Source organism: Rhopilema esculentum, chromosome 12, assembly GCF_057945365.1.
Source record: "Rhopilema esculentum isolate cy_ngs chromosome 12, ASM5794536v1, whole genome shotgun sequence".
Taxonomy (NCBI): Eukaryota; Metazoa; Cnidaria; class Scyphozoa; order Rhizostomeae; family Rhizostomatidae; genus Rhopilema; species Rhopilema esculentum.
Window position 1 is genome coordinate 9259473 of NC_142826.1, and position 17102 is coordinate 9276574.

General features: G+C 36.0%; 2 protein-coding genes across 2 annotated transcripts; both read left to right on the plus strand.

Annotated features, from left to right (window-relative positions):
• The first annotated feature begins 31 nt into the window (after nt 1-31).
• LOC135681297 (poly(ADP-ribose) glycohydrolase) lies at nt 32-2291 on the plus strand. Its single transcript, XM_089111675.1, has one exon. The coding sequence runs from the start codon at nt 145-147 to the stop codon at nt 1522-1524; it is 1380 nt and encodes a 459-aa protein (XP_088967801.1). The 5' UTR covers nt 32-144; the 3' UTR covers nt 1525-2291.
• Nucleotides 2292-2357: 66 nt separating this feature from the next.
• Nucleotides 2358-11565, plus strand: LOC135681298 (dnaJ homolog subfamily C member 4). Its single transcript, XM_089111677.1, has 9 exons — nt 2358-2502; nt 5403-5482; nt 6242-6353; nt 7081-7134; nt 7677-7813; nt 8478-8558; nt 10204-10323; nt 10442-10528; nt 11370-11565. Exons 2-9 carry the CDS (start codon nt 5412-5414, stop codon nt 11443-11445), a joined length of 738 nt encoding a protein of 245 aa, XP_088967803.1. The 5' UTR covers nt 2358-2502; nt 5403-5411; the 3' UTR covers nt 11446-11565.
• Nucleotides 11566-17102: the final 5537 nt, after the last annotated feature.

The window sequence follows — 17102 nt, forward strand, 5'->3', positions numbered from 1 at the left end:
GAGGCTTAAAGCATAAACTATTTTATTCCGGGATCACCTCATGTCAGTATGTATGAAGAACTTTTTTATAATAAAAATTGAATTTTAACTTATAAAAATAAAAATATAACTTATAATTTAAAGACAAAAGCTTGGTTACGGGATATGGCTCTTCAACTTCCCTCAAGCACAAGCCCACCATATTTAAGTGAATACTGGCCAGCAATCAAGGATATTTTACAAACGCTCCTGAACGACGCCTCTATCTCAAACCTAGAGGATACGATACTTCAGATATCAAAGATAAACCAATGTGAGAGAGCAGAGCAAATAGATGATTTATCAAGGCTTTCAAGAGTGCTTAAAAAATTTAGGGGACATGCTGAAAACGCAGAAATGCCAGTAATAAAGACAATATGCCAAAGGGCCCTGGAAATCGAAGATTTGTTCCAGAGTGGAACAATTCAGCTTCTTCAAGCATTGAAACCCTCAAAGTTGTCATTCAAAAGAAACGAAATTCATTGTATACTTGCTCATATGTTTTTTGGAACATTTCGCTGTTGCTCTCAGAATACATACTGCAAAGAAAAACATACTGGCGGTCCCTTTTCTTTTCACAGCAGGATGTCATTCACCAACTGGTACTCAAACAAGTCCTATCCAACAACAGATATATACTTAAACGCCATTTTAAATTTGTTTGAGGATGCAGGAAAACTTAGTGATTCTGACTGCTCACTAGACTATAGAGTTGAGTTTGAAAGAAAAGTATTTTTTAGTTCAGAGATAAACCTTAATTATTGTGATAATCCTCTTGTCAAAGTCATAATACATTCTGAGGGACGAATTGGAGACATTGAGGAGACAGAGGTTGATTTTGCAAATGCATATGTTGGAGGAGGTCCTGGAGGAACTCAAGAGGAGCTAATGCTTGGAATAAGTCCTGAGTCATTGCCAATTTCCATCCTTAATGCAGACCCTTTAAGAAGTAATGAATGCATTGTGATAACTGGTGCTAAAAAGTATGCAGAGTACAAAGATTATGGACTGGATGCCATTTATCTAGGTAAAAATGTACAGAAATGGAACTGGGCTGCAAGAAAAATCATTGCCATTGATGCATTGTGGTTTCAGAAAGGGACTGGTGAAAACCGATTTGAACAGATGAGAGAAGATTTACTTAGACGGGAGGTTTTGAAATGTTTTGTGGGCTTCTCATCTCAAACAAATGGTATTAGCACAGGACACTGGGGATGTGGAGCTTTTGGTGGTGACAAAGAAATCAAAGCTATTTTACAAGTGATTGGAGCTTCAGCTGCAAATGTAAAGCATCTTAATTTTTTTTCATTTGGGGACAAAGTCTTTGCAGATGATTTTGGTAGCATGCTTCAAGCTTTATATGAAAATGACATTAAAGTGAAAGATTTATGGAAGATGGTAATTGAAGAGGGGAAATCAATGAAAGAGCCAAGAACATATAAAGAAAGATATGACCCAGAGCCTTTTATTTTTAAAAAGATTGCATCAAATCTATGTTATCAATGATAAAGAAGGATAAGAAATAAGTTGTGTAGACTCTCAGAATTGGGCTTGTGACATGCAGATCTGGATAACCCTTGTATGTAAGAGTTAGCTACTTGATGATTAAATGCTGCAAAATTCTTTAAAGTCCTGCAAAGTTCAATAGATGTATATTTAATGACAATCATAATTTTGTGTGTTTAATTTGAAAGGAATATTTGACAAAGTATAGGAATTCTGCCACATCCTATGTTTGAGTTTTCTTTCTAATCTCCATAAAAGACATCTACCTAGATAATATCAGATTTTATAGATTGGTAGGTCTATGTGATTGGTTTTGCATAGTATAGGCGGAATACATCTGGTAATACCAGTGATTATTATTGTTTAGGTTTAATTGATAATATATATTTTGTTGTTGATAGTATGGAACATATAAATAACTTTTGTTTCTCAAAAGGAACAGATCATTATAGCATAGTTTTGTTTATAAGCTGCAAAATTCCCTGAATTAAATATTTACTTCATGATGGCCCTTTCTAGGGGCTCCAACCACAGGGGCAAAGGGTCATACCCCAATTTCTCCAGATACAATAGGCCTTTTTGCAAAATATTTGTTATGGATCTTGGATATATGATTTGCCCTTGGCCCCCCTACTTTAAAATTCAAGGCACGGTTTGTGTGCAGTTTGTAGAAGATTTTCATCTGTTTCCATTCTCCATGATATACTACTTTTTGTTTTGGCTATTTTCCTCTTTTGAAAGTGATACAATTGAAGACGATTTATTTACATCTCGTTCTGTTTACTTCTCTTTTCTCGGAAATAATCAGCCAAAACGAGGCTGTTATGTAATGGCTTTAGTCCTACAAAGTTGTGTAACCTTTATGATACTTTGCCCAACCCGTTTTTCGATGATATCCCAACGGGTTAAGTGAAGATGAAGTTCTTATATTTGCTTGAAGTATTTGAAAACGATCAAAAAAGGCTCTACTGAATTTTGGTTTGTATGCTTCTTTTTAAAATTCTACTGCCGTAAAAATTCTACTACGGCCCGTGTTTTTGTTTCTCGTGGGCCCAATTCGCCCACAAAATGCGGGTTGTTTAGCAATGTGAGTTACATATTGCTATTATTTTCGTCTGTAAAAATAATTATAGGCATCTTCAGAGCATGAAAGTTGAAAACTTTAATCGTAATACATGTTTATTCACCTGATCAGTGGCATCGTTCAATTTGGCAAAGGGAGCCATTTTACAATATTAAGATTTTTCAGGGGTTTTTTATGGTCGCTTACATGGCTGGTAGCAAGGATATTTCTGAAAGAATAACATTCTATGCATAAAAAAAGCTGCATCTAAAGTAATTTCAACATCGATTTGAGCTGAAGCAAATCATAGGCAATATCCGTCAGTTTTTCCTTATCGTGTCATGCCAAAATGTTAACATATTATTATTATTCAGGGTTTTAGTAAAGGCCAATCATTATAATTAAGGACAAAAAAGAATTAAAATATTATGAAAAAATATTATTTTTCAATGCCTTGAAGTCTAGTTTGAGGATACCGTTTCAACAAAAAAGTCTCTTAAACGTGATTGTGGCAAATCAGAGAAAAAAATATGCAATTTCAATATGTATGGGGAGTTAAAATTTAATGGGGGAGGGATATTTATTTTCACAGACAAGACAGAGCAGATATTATGCTTTATAGACAGTAGTACGGAGTCAAAAAATCAAACGTCTCGAGACTTGGATGTTTGATAAACTTGCAAAATAAGACAGCTCTTGGCCCTCTCCCGTCCATGACATTATCACGTGATTTAACCCATTCATTCCAAGCATAAGTTTCAATCCTTGATTTTCAACCCATACAAAGTGTGTAAAGAAAAGCAAATGCCAATCAAAAGTTTCAATCCTGCATGCAGGATTATTGGGGAGGCCAGGGCCGTAAATCTGTCATGTGAACAGGGGGGGTCAGCAGAGCAAATCAATTTAAAGTGTGCCGTGGTTCATGGCACCACCAAGCAATTTATGGTATGTGTTATGAAAACAGTCGAGGGGCAAATGACTTTTTTAACTTTTTTTAAAAAACAAAAGTCAAGATTTTTGGATTACTTAAGACTTAGTACATCTGACTTGTGTGTATAATTTGATAGATGAAATTTTCGGCCCCACGAATATGAACCTTGGGAGCTAGAATCAAGTTTAGTGACGTAGGAGGACCCACCATGGTTGGGTCCGACGCAAAAGAAAATTTTTGAAATTATACCTTCTAGAAAGGCTGAAAAAAGCACCTCCATACTAAATTTAATAAAATACTAGATAACTCAGGATAGAAAATTCAACGTTTCTCAGAAGAACACAAATTATTGTTTATTGAGCGAAATTGTGTAGGGGAAAAGCCATGCTTAAACTCTAGAGACAGACGTTTAGGAAAGTAGGGATGATGTTGTATTGATTGGTAGAATTTTACTTCCTGAACAGAAATGTGCGTCTTCCTTATTTTGAGTGTTTTAAGTAGGCCATGTTTACACATCAAAAATGAATACATTCTAATGATACAGAAAGTGATTTACTAAATAAAAGCAAATAGTAAACAAATAATAGAAATATGCGTAAATAAGTTGGTAAATAGGTCAAATAAAATATCAGTTTGCTTTCTTTTTATTTCATATTCTGTTTTAAAAAAACGGTAAAAAATGGTAAGAAACAGATAAAAATCACTCTGCTTACAAAAATAACGGCTATCAGCATAAGTCAACTTGCACTTGACACCATGACTTAGTGGCTGAATATTTGTTGCAATAAAACTTAAAAACGTAATTGGCTCAAACCCGGCTACCAGAGATTTGTTTCTTTCAAAGAAAATGATGATAATTTATCAAAAGAATCGTTTTGCTCCAGATTTTTGGGGGGGTCCAGTTTATTGTTTAGTTTATTGTTTAGGTTCTTGTTTTCGGGGGGTCCAGTTTATTGTTTAGTTATTGGGGGGGTCCAGGATATAGTTTATTGAGATTTTACCTGAAATTTCTCATTGAGAGGTGTGACACCCCCATACCCCCCGGTCCTTTTGCCCCTTCGGTTGCCACTAATATATTCTAAATATTATCCCCCACCTCAATTTTCGACCCCTCAATTTGGGCTTTTTGTGTACCAGCCCTTGCCTTGCTATGTCGGTGTTTGATTCGAGTGAAAAACCACAACGACGGGTTTTCTGATCCATCAAACTATGTACGGTTGTGTGAAAAGGAGGGAAAATGGCCGCGAACTGCCAAAAAATTACATAACGGAAGTGTTTGACGGCCTCTTGATAGTGTACATGCTAGCCCACACGAACTTTAGAGAGTTGGCTTATAAACGCCCCCATGTGTTATTTACAAAACAATAGCTTCACATTTCCGCTTGTTACTGGGTTGTTCTGCTTGTTCCTGGGTCGTTACTGGGTTGTTCCGCTTGTTCCTGGGTTGTTACTGGGTTGTTCCGCTTGTTACTAGGTTGTTCCGCTTGTTCCTCGTTTTAGCAACGTCGGTGCAGAGATTGAACGAAAAATGAAAAATAAAGACACCTTTATATAGAATTATGCTCCTCTTCCAAGCCCTGCTTTGTTGGAATATCTATTTCCTACACATTTTTTCAACTGGCTTTTGGAACCCTTTGATGGCATTTGGTACCCCAACTCCTGGTTGCTTGTGGCATGTGCCCCCTGCCCTCTAGCCACCATGCCACTGCATGTGATATTTTTATCAAGATGACAATTCATCAACTGCAAATGAATATTGCTGTTTTTTTAACACCAGAAAATATGACAAAAAGATGTTAAACTGATGATGACTATGATGATGATTTATGATGATGATGATGATTTGAACTTCTGAAAATGTTCATAAAGGATTAATTTTTCTAGGTGCATTAGATGTATTGTACAGTGGTAAAGCAAAAGCATTGGCAACATCGTTTGTCATGTTTAGTTTTATTGACCAAAAGGTAAATTCTTTTATGTTTCCAGAAGGTAAATTCTTTCAAGATGCCATTTATGTTTCAACACAGTGCTTGAAAAAAGATTTTTCTTTCTGGCAGCAAAATAAAAAATTTAAGATTCCCTGTAAAGCTTTGACAAAGTTTTCAGCCACTGAAAGTGATATTTTTATTCGCTTGATTTGTTGAAATATTTGTCCTAAAATAAACTGTTATACTAAAAAAGAACTAATTGTTGATCCTTGATTTATTATCATAGTTATTCAACAGCAATCATTTTGTTTATACTGTATTAGATGATCAAGGAGTATGTGAGTAAGCACAATGCTCAAAGTTTTTTTATCGAGGTTAATGTTGATATGAAAATCTCTAATAACTTCAATTAAGTTTCATATCAGTACTAGCAAACTAGATACTATCAGAGTATTGATGTATCCTACATCTTGCTCTGGGCCTCCTGTTTGCTGCTCATTCTAATCATCAAAGCTAGTAGTCCCTAGTAATATTTGTTTTTTGTTAGTAGTGCAAAACAAAAATTATACAGTATGTATGTATATCACAAGAAAAAAGCGTTCTGTAGAAAGAGAGAAACATAAATTTCATGTCCACATTAAAATTAAACAATGAACATTTCATGCTAAAAATTTCCTGGCAAACAGCAACAATTTCCTGCAATGAATTTGTGCTAAAAGTTTTCTGCCAGCGCTGCCTTCTGTGCTGCCGGACATTTTTCAGCCCTGTTTCAACATGATACTTTTTGTTTTGCAGAAAAAGGTCTCAAAATGCTACTGAGAAGAAATGCTATTATGATGTGCTTGGCTTAAATAAGACTGCTACAAGAAAAGAAATAAGAAGTGCATATGTTTCGAAAACTAAAGAGGTAAATTCTATTTTTCACACATGCATTGACTGTTATTCTTACTGAAAAGAATACAAAATGCCCTGCCTTAAAGAATGATATGGCATTTTTATGTGACAAAAATGCCTTAATTTCTGATGCTTGAATATCTCATTTAAGCTAAAGATTTGAAAGAATATGTCAAGAAAATCTTTATATCGATATGTGCTTTGTTATCAACATACTTACTCCTGCTTTTTCTGATAGAGAGTTCACCTTTTGCATGCTGCAGGAAGCATCTTTGAAAACAATTTTTTTGTTTTTATTTTTTGATTTCTTTTGTCAGTGTTTGATGCAATTTTCTTTGAATTTTTCACCAGCGATTATAAACAATTTCCATAAATATTTTCTGCTCCACTTATTTCGTAATTTGTCTCACATAATAAGGCAACTAGGTGAAGAGAAGAGTAAAGATTTATGTGTGATTAATGGTGAATATTGCTTGAAAATTCTTGTGATGGGAAATGATTTTCTTCACTGCAATTTTCATATTCCCTTAAACTGTTAAAGTAGGGCTGTAGGTACTGTTGTTTTTGGGGGACTTGAGTCCCCCTCGACAAGTGTAAGCCTTTGTTCCTATTTTTTTCAGACAATGGTGTCCCAATTTTTCTACCCTCCCTAAAATACTGCAAAGCTCCTGAAAACAAAATACTACAATACAGTTCTACTCTGTATGTCATTATATCCTAGTAACAATTTCATTTTCTAGTTGCATCCAGACAAAGATATTAGTGACCCAGAATTACACGATCTTTTTGTAGAGGTAAGATTATCCATAAATTCTATTAAAACCCTGCCATTTCTATTCACGAAGGTTAGCAACATTCAAAATCTTTAGTGCAAGAAAAGTTTAGATTTATACAAGTTATGTGGTTTTTAGTGGATTGTAAATTCTCTTTTAAACCCCTCAGAGGGTTTACTGTTTTTCAGTACTTTAAAAGGGGTTTATAAGAGAAGGGGGCTAAATTGAGAGATAGGAAGTATTCAACTACCAATGAATGAAATGAAAGTCTCTGTTTTTTCAAGATTATTTATTTTGGCATGAGTGAATTTTTTTGGGGGGGGGGCTAATTTGAAAGGGGGGCTTATTGAATTTATCCTTCTGAAAACTGGGGCTAATAAGAGAGGGGGCTTGATTAAAAGGGGGTGCTTAAAAGATTATTTATGGTGTTTGAATTATTTGCCTAAGGGAGAAATATTTTGTCTAAGAAGCTTTGTAAGACTGTATATTTTCATATCTTTAAAAAATATCTGTTACTTAGCCTTATTACTGATACAAAGTAATTTATCAATATCTTATCATAGGTCAATGAAGCATACACAGTTTTAGGAAATAATGTTAAAAAAGCAGAATATGACAACTTGAAAACAAACACGACAAGTATAAAGTATAAAACAGGTTATGCTTCTACAGATAACCCATTTGGAAATGTAAGAGATAGGTGAGTTGTGACTATTTTGATCCAGTTTTTGAGACCTTGCTTACACTATACTACATTTTAACCAAAGTGCATTGCCATAATTGAAGGAATATCTTACTAAGCTGTTTTCTATTCTCTGCCTAAAAGACTTTAAAAATGCTCTATTTTTATGCTGTTATGCAAAACTGGTATGTTGGATTGTTACTTGATCAAAGATTTTGGCTAGTGCTTTTCCAGGATGTCTTTAGCTTGAATCCACAAACAATGAGTCCCTTCCCTTGTTTTTTGTAATATTTATTCACTAAAGCCCAAAAAATATTTTCTATTCCCTTTCTCTGTAATTGAAAAAATGTGCCATGAAGCCAAAATCTTGATATATATATTTTACAAAAGCATGTCAACCTGATTTTCATATCACCTACAAAGCAAAGCGAATTTTGCTGTGATTTGCCGCACTTCCTGTGCAGGAAGGCTCTACTCTAATGTGAACATCCCCCTTTCTAATTGAAGATGGTAATGATTTTGAATAAAAAAAGACAATTCTTCTCACATCCCTTCATGTTCTTCTTGCAGGAATTTGTTTGCCTTTATACTCTATAGTCATAGCAATGAAAAGTTTCTTTTGCTTAAACTTCTTCATAATTTTCTGTTACTCTCAGATATACCAGTTTTCTACATTTTATAGCCATTACAGCCACAGTACACAGTTTGACCCAAAGTTTCAAGGTTTTAGTGAGGATGACCAGTATACTGAAAGTTCCAAGAGGTAGGGCATTTGTAGTTCCTTTGATAGCTTGCAATATATATAAAAGAGTTTAAAAAGCTATAGCTGTTTGATAGATGAGAATACAAGTGATCCCCAAAAGTTTTATTTTGGACTATCATGCACAGTATCTGAGAGGAGAAGTTGAGACATATGATGCTTTTGTGAACAGGTTCCTCATGAAATTAGCCCCAAAACATTGTGATAATAAAAGGAAACTGAAACCAAAATGATTAAAAAGTAGAGCTTGTATCTATAGTTAGAGATTCAGAAGTGTACACTTCCTGTGCAGCTCTTCCGTATAGATAAAGAAAATTGGGACTCCTCCCTTTCACAACTTACAACCTCATCCACTTTCTTCCCTTCCCAGCAGTTGTGCGGCACAGTAATCTAACATAGTGTTTACAGACTTTTCATGCCGCACAAATATGTGATAACTTGAATTTTGATTGGTGAGATTTGGTAAAATATTTGCATAACAAAGAGCCCTGCATATTTGTGCGGCACGGGCGACATGCTTAAAAATCATACTGTTTACGGTCTATGATGGTCTTTGAATTTCTTCTATATTGAATTAAATCGTGGCATTGCGTGTGAGATCGACCAAGTTCGGTCCTGCGTTTATTGTATAAAGAGAGCAAAATGTATTATCTGTAAGGAGGAAAATAAAAGATTGTGGTAAACACGATCGCCTTATTTCAATGACTGAAGACTAAAACTAAATTCTGAAAATCTGACGGTCTTCCGTGCGACCTGTGCGACACCCTGAATCCGCCCCTGCTGGGCCATTATAAGGGGGCAAGAGGGGGTAAATTGCCCTAGAGCCTTGAGGTTTAGGGGGCCTCATAAGGAAACGAAATCACTTTTAGGAATGTAATTAATCAAGGGTAACAAAAGTATACCTAAATATAGGAGATGCCAGACACCTATATAATCAATCAACCTAGTATGAATATTTTGAATAATTCCAACAAGTGCCTGCAAGAAATATTCTAAAATACATTTTAACTTTTCTGAAGTGTGTGGTTGCAAAATTTTCTGCTTGCAGGGTTCCTCCAAAACCTTTCAGCAGCCCTGGTGGGAATGGGCAAGTGATTCCGCTCAAAGAGTAAAGCCAGACCCACATTATTTGACCTGCCACATTAGTGGAGGCCTTAAAGCCTAATTTACAAAGCGTTTGGCAGACCAATATATAGGCGGATTCAAAAATTTGATTCCTGTATACTGTCTTGAAATTACCCCTAAAGATTAAGTCATTGTGTGCAAAAGTTAGCCAGGAAAAAAATTTATTTCGTTTTTGCTTTTAGTGTCAAATGTACCTAAATCTGGGCTTTTGTGGTTGAAGTTAATGTAGATCCCATTAAACTACAAAGATGTCTCTTAAGTTTTGACTCAGACTTCTTTTTTGCCTTAGTGTACATACTATGTAAAATTTCTAATTCCTAAACTGCGGTATTTGGAAGAGATACCCATATAGTAGAAACGAAATGAGTATCCTCTTAATTAGAAATTCTCACAGCAACGTTAAAAGCTGATTGCCAATCAATGTACCAATCTTGTATTTATAGTCTTCTAACTACACTAGCTTTAGACCTTATCAACCACGACTGTGTCAACATATATTTAACTCCTTTTCCTTTTATCATAGAGATTTTGAGTTTGCCAAGGAGAAATATAGAGGAGAACGCAGCTCTGCAAACAAATACATCATTTCTGCTGCTCTGGCCATCATGGCTGCGGGTGCCATTGCACATTACTTTCAAATAAAGTATGTGTCTTGTCTTTACATTTTTGAGAGAATTTAAAGAAAAATATGTGTGCCATGCTTTGGTATTTGTTTCAGGCTTGTTATAGTTTCTCATAAATATCCATGATATTTTCTTTAGTTTCATTAGAAGGAGATTTGAGGAATACCAAGAAAAAGTCCAGCAAGAGACATCTAGTGTTTACAACACTGTTCGGCAAAAAGCAAAGTAAGTTATCGTCATAATTCTCAAATTTGCCAGTTCCTCAGAAACAAACTAGAATAACTTTTCTTTCTTTGAATTCCTCATATCTTCTCCTTTTTTGCTTTTTGCTTCATCTCCTTCTGTTTCTTCTTCGGTATCTGCTTCTTCTTCTGTTTTCTTCTTCTATTCTCATTCCTCTTGTTTCTTCTTCTTTTCTGTTTTCTTCTTTATCTTCTTTTTATTCTTCTTCTGTTTCTTCTTCAGTTCTCTTCCTCTTTTTCTTCCCCTTTTATTCTTCTGTTTTCTTCTTCTTCTATTCTCGTTCCTCTTCTGTTTCTTCTTCTTTTCTGTTTTCTTCTTTATCATCTTTTTATTCTTCTTCTGTTTGTTCTTCTTCTTCATTTTTCTTCTGATTCTTGATCCTTTTCTGCTTCTTTTTCTGCTTCTTGTTCTTCTTTCTCATCTTTTTTTCTTCTTCTTCTATTCTTGTTCTTTTACTTCTATTTCTCCTTTTTCCGTTCTTTTCTATTTCTTCTGTTTCCTTCTTCTTCTGTTTTCTTCTTCTTCTATTCTTGTTCCTCTTCTGTTTCTTCTTCTTTTCTGTTTTCTTCTTTATCTTTTTTTATTCTTCTTCTGTTTTTTCTTCTTCTTCCTTTTTTCTTCTGATTCTTGAACCTCTTCTGTCTCTTTTTCTGCTTCTTGTTCTTCTTCTTCATCTGTTTTTTCTTCTTCTTCTATTCTTGTTCTTTTACTTCTATTTCTCCTTTTTCCGTTCTTTTCTATTTCTTCTGCTTCTTCTTTTTCCTGCACTTCTACTTTTAGCTCATATAAAGTCATAGCTATACCTTATTTCCCTCCATTTTAGGTTAAATGGGCCACGAAAGCAGCTGCAACTTTTAGCATCAAGTAAAGAATTTTCCGACTCTTCAAAAGACCGTTGAACTTTAAGAATTTTTCGAGTGTACAAAGCTTTTGTGTTGTGAATTTAAAGTCTAGAAAAATTAACCATCTGTATGATAATTAGTTTATTAGAATATGTAAATGAATCTCTAGTTCTTTGGTTTACATCGATTTTTTTGTGCTGTCTTGGATAAAAATTGCAGATCATATTCAGTTGAAAAGCTGTATATTCATGAAGGTCTTTGACCAAGCCGTATGATCAACGTATCGTTTATCCTCAGTGGATCAAAATGCTTCGTAATTCTTGAAGGCAATGTTTAATTTTATATTGTTGGATTTATGTTTAGAGTGCTATTGTGGCCCCCCGCTTCCCAGGTCCCTGATTACAGATAGAATAGTAAAATTCAGATCTTGTATGGGCATTGGAAAGGGGCATCCCAGTTCTGGCATTCTCACAAATGTGTACCCGCAAAAGTAGGAAAAATACATCGTCAAATACACTATATCCGTTAGGCGTCGTGATAGGCGGGGTGAAGAGAATCAAGGGAACATTTGAACGTACACAGGGTCTTTTCCAAGATCAGGGAAAATCCAGTCTTATATAACTCCTTCATTTTCATTTGTATAACATTGTTAGTAAGCTGCATTATATTGTGCCTAGCAGAACAGCCGATTCCCATTTTTTGCATTTTAGTATTCCTCTACTTCCACATAAAAGTGAAAAAGTGTTAATATTGTTCAAATCGACGATTTTATCTCAATATAACTTTAGGAAACTAGGTAATTTTTTCAATAGAATAAGGGAACAGGCAGAAATTCTACCGAGAGCAAAGGGGACATTAATCCTAGCTTAACTGCCCTTGAACTATGTTTAATTTGTCAAATAGTAACTTAGTCAGTATGATACGTCGTGGAAGCAAGGGCGATTTGATCGTGCCTAGCCAAGGAGTCTGGGTAAAGATGTTTCTAGCCATGCCTTTGGAAATGCCGTAGAATGCCCTCTTTTAAAACGTATCTGAAATAAGCTATGTCGTTGGCTAATGATACTGTCGTCTTGCATAGTTGCTCATACAAATTTCTGACTGTTGAATAGGATTGCAGCTGCCTTGCCCCTTCGTTGTGCTATAACTGATTTAGTACAGTTGAAATTTAGTATAGTTCAAATCAATCCGATTTTTTTGATTAGATGGCTGTATGCATGTCTTGCTCAGAGATGTAGAAAACATTTAAGACTGCAATAATTCAAGCTAAAGAGGGACTTACTGGGGGTGGGGGCAGTGGCGTGGTGGCAGGGCCATGGCCCCCCCTGAATAGGGGCGCAAATGGAGATAAGGAAGCGCCAAAATTGTTTGCTTGTAATATTTGGATAGGAACATCAAAAGTGATCGTACACGGGTAGAACACTTCGCTATAACTTGCTGTGAACAATCTAAAATAACGTGAGATTCTACAATCGATGCACGTTGCGCTGCCATGACCCAAGCAACATTTATTTCATATATTTTCGTGTTAACTATGTACGTGAATTCATGTTTAGCACGCCAACTAACGAAGATTTTGCGTATGCCAAAAATGTTTTCTATTAGTTTGTACTCGGAACGTCAAAAAGCCTAGTGTACGTTAAAGATCTTCGGACCCAAGTACATGGAATGCACCCTGGCAATCAATATAGCAGCTTCATGTTAATAACATCGATGTGACCATCACCCTTTCTATCTTTATCCAACGCATGAATCCTCCTCTCCCAAATTTTTTCTAAAAATCAAAAATCAATGTTCTTCTGAGCATCGTCGAACTGTCTATTCTGAGCGGTGTAGTAATTTGTTGAATTTTGGTCTGGGAGATGCATTTTTAGCCATTCTAGAAGGCTTGATTTCAAAAATTTTCTTCCGCGTCGGACCCACCCATGGTGGGTCCTCCTTTATCACTAAACTTCATCCTTAGCCGAACCCCAGATTCAATTTTGTGCCCGCCGCCTGTGTCCGATTCAATAGTGCGATTCAATGCTTGAAACTTTCAAGTTGTTGAAAAACTACTATTTAATAACTACTAAAGAATAACAAACTTGAACCATGTGTGTATATCATACATCATATATGCGATGACACTAGGCTGATAAAATCGACCATAAGCAGTGTCGAAATGGACAAAGGTTACCTTTAGTTAAAAAAACTAAAGAGCCCGAAACAATAATTTGCTCTACGTTATTTTACTCTGAAGCTGGTATTCTGGATATAATAAACGAGTAGCCTGTATGAAACATCAGTGTAATTGAATAAAATGTCTTTTGATTAGTATTTTATGTTTTGCCTACCGTATTTCCTCGAAAATAGGCCGACTCTCGAAAATAAGCCAATTCAAAATAGCTTGATATTTTACCTAACCACGAGAAGGTCAAATGTTAGGATTACATAACTTTTCCATTCATATTCGCATTTTTAGTCAAAGCTTATTTATGAAATTTTGGATTCAAATTGCAAAAATCTATTTCCCTTCTAGAAACACATGCTTTATATAACCACGATATTCTGTGACGATATATAGATAGGGCGCAAAAATCGACTTGGCCACCCCTGGGAAAACATAGCCACCCTGCCACTGGGTGGGGGCACAGTGCCCCAGTACCTACATTTCCGTTCTCCCTGATGTGATTAGTTAGCTAAAGAGTGACTGTGAAAAGATGAATGTAGTTAATTTATCATACATGATATTTTCTTGGTTGGTGTATTGGTATTTACTTTGCATGCAATTAACTGATGTTGTGAATCGATAATGGCAAACGAGATTTCCTGAAGTCGGGCTTAAGACTGATTGGCATTTAGGTTGAAGGCAGTTCATCGAAGTATCTATACTTGTCAAAATTTCAGTCAGTCAACCATGTAAAGAGGATTGATTGCAATGAAACGTTTGGGGTGACCGGGGTGCAAGAATTTATCTAAGTGATCAATGCTCATGTCAATTCCCGTATCAATTTCTCAAACTTATTGTTCCTTCCATGACTCCGAACATCACGGGTAATAAAAACGAGAAAACCAATGTAAATACAAGATTTTTGTGGCAAATCTATGTTTGGGCTCTAAATGTTGTTCAAAGAAAGTTTTAATTATACCCAGAATTTCGTGTAACATACCTCAGCTAAAACATTTGCCAATGGGAATTCGCCAATGAGTTTATTTTGTTAAAAAAGGCCCTGCAAGATCATTGGCTACTTTTGATACAGCAATGAAAGCATTTCTAGGGGAGACATCTGGATGAATTCGAAAGGGGAGCAATCTGTAAACGCATCCAGAGGCAGGCACCGCGCACCAATCTAAAAATGGGGGGGACTGAAAAGGGTGTGACCAAACATTTTTTACGCCAGTCCTTAAGAACGCCGAAAAACGCTCCTTTTTTAAAATACTTGCTTATTCTAGCTTATTATTCATAAACAGTCTGTTTCAGATAATTAAACACCAAGCTAACCAAGTTACAAAATACAACATATCATTAAACAAGACAAAAGCCAGAAACGAGCAAAAAAGGGTTGGAAAACTGCTCCTACTTAGGATCCTTTAGTAAGAGTAAACGTGCCAAAGTTGCGTTGCAGTAAACTTTCCAAAAACTTTCTAACGACCTACTGTATTATAACAAAAAGGTGGAATGGGTGCTATAGCCCCTGCTAGGCCAATGGCTGCGCGGTACTTGTCCAGAGAAACATCCATAAATGTCCCTGAGAAACATTCTGCGATATTGTTGGGGAGACGAGCAAGAGAAAGTTTTTTAAAAAGTGAGGCAACCCTCCGTCATGGAGTCAAAGAGCATGCGCACAGAACGAAGTTATTATTACGCATGCTCTCTGAATCCAGGACGGAGGGTTGCCTCACTCATTTAAGAATTTTCGCTCGCTCGTCTCCCCAACAAGATATGGAGCATTCATAAAACTAATGCATCTTCAAATCTGTCCGTGTTGCCCCCTGATGTGGTTCACCACTACTTTGGCTCCTTGCAGCGGTTACGTAGTACCCTCTTAAACATTTGTGACAGTCATTCACTTCTTTGGTCAGCTGAGCTGTGATTAACATAACTGAACAGCCGAAAGTCTGGCGCCCTCTGCCCAGACGAGCTATGAATTGGCTGTGAATGTATCGAAATTTATGATCGCCACGTTGTCTAAAGCCGAAATTTTCATAGCTCGTACTCACTGAACACACCTTTATCAGATAATCATGAAAACAAAGTCATAAATTTCGCAGCTTCACTTTTGCAGGGCGAGCAAAGAAATACAATAACTTGAAACACCTGAGATTAACGATACTAATGGCTCGAAATAATAACTGACCACTTAGGGACACTGATCAGGGACTTCAAAGGGGGAGGCGGCGGTAGTTTTGATGATTCACTTTTGGTACTGATGCACTTTAACTTTTCGGATGCACTTTTGGACTACAAATTTGCCTGATTAAAAAATTATTGCCTGAATATCAGAGGATATCAGAAATAAAGTATGGGCAGATTTGTTCTTAAAAAGTATCATCAAGAAAACTTCAGAGTTTGATCGTTTGGATAATCCATTCCTACTAAGAAAGAGAAAATATCGACGCAATTATAAATTCTATCTAAACTCAAGATTATTTTTCTCCCTTATCCTCTTTCGGGTACTTTGAAAATCTAAAAAAGGTTTCATTACGAGCTATATGATAGTGGTCGTTCTAAAACTTTGCAAAACTTTTCTATTCAAGTCAACATCAAAATAGTGGCGACTATGCGACACCTTCAGTCAAAATTCATTTTAGATACAGTTTCTGGCCATCCCTAAGACACCATCATTCTAAAATTTTTCTTTCCTAATCCCTTTCAAGACTTATTTTAGATATTTTGGCCCCTCCACTTTCTAATACGTTTCGCCGGCCCTGAAAATACCATGTTGTCAGTTACTTCTAAAGCTAGGTAACAAGCAGCACTGGTTGTAAATTTAGATCCCTCTTTCCATCTTAGCATGCCTTTTGAATGTTAAGAAAACCTGGAGCTCATAGTGAATTGCAGTTGACGCTTCTACCGAGGAATTTTAGGGGAAATGGACATAAGGCACAATTTTACGTAAAGTGGGCCTGGATTTTTAGATTTAGTGCCAATAAGAAATCTTCAAATCTTCATATCATTAGTTTGTTTACCTTCATTCATATGAAGAAATATCATATTTAACTAACGGAGCAACTACCTTTGCTTGGTCTGATTTATTTTATGACAGAAAGGTCTCTGAAATACCTAAATGGGTTTCTTCCACCGAGCGAATTTTACCTCAACTTTCTTATTGAGATACTATTGGGGGGTGTGACACCTCCCCCCCCCACAACCCCCGTCGCGACGCCCCGGTAGATACTGCACTTATTATCTCCTTCTTGAGAGCTTTCTGGGATTTTTTCGTTTCGTTTCTATCAATTAGAGATGATAACAGTGAAAATCATGCCCCGATTTTAACGATTATTGTACCCTAATAATATCAACCAAAATATGGATTATATTCCTCTAAATTGTGATTAAATCAATAGTGCTCGATGCCGTATGGGCAAAGCTGTACAGGCTTGCAATACAGATGAATCCTTCACAAATAGCACCATCATCCTCATAGCTTCAGGGCAGTAGAAGTGCCAGATATTGTCCGTTTAGGACGATGAAAGTCTGAAAATTCCAAGCTTAAATGAATAAAACATTTCTTGTT

Coding starts and splice junctions, on each gene's coding strand:
- LOC135681298 (XM_089111677.1), top strand. CDS start 5,412: ATGTATTGTACAGTGGTAAAGCAAAAGCATTGGCAACATCGTTTGTCA. Junction 6,354..7,080: donor ATGTTTCGAAAACTAAAGAG/GTAAATTCTATT, acceptor TTCATTTTCTAG/TTGCATCCAGACAAAGATAT. Junction 10,324..10,441: donor GCACATTACTTTCAAATAAA/GTATGTGTCTTG, acceptor TATTTTCTTTAG/TTTCATTAGAAGGAGATTTG.
- LOC135681297 (XM_089111675.1), top strand. CDS start 145: ATGGCTCTTCAACTTCCCTCAAGCACAAGCCCACCATATTTAAGTGAA.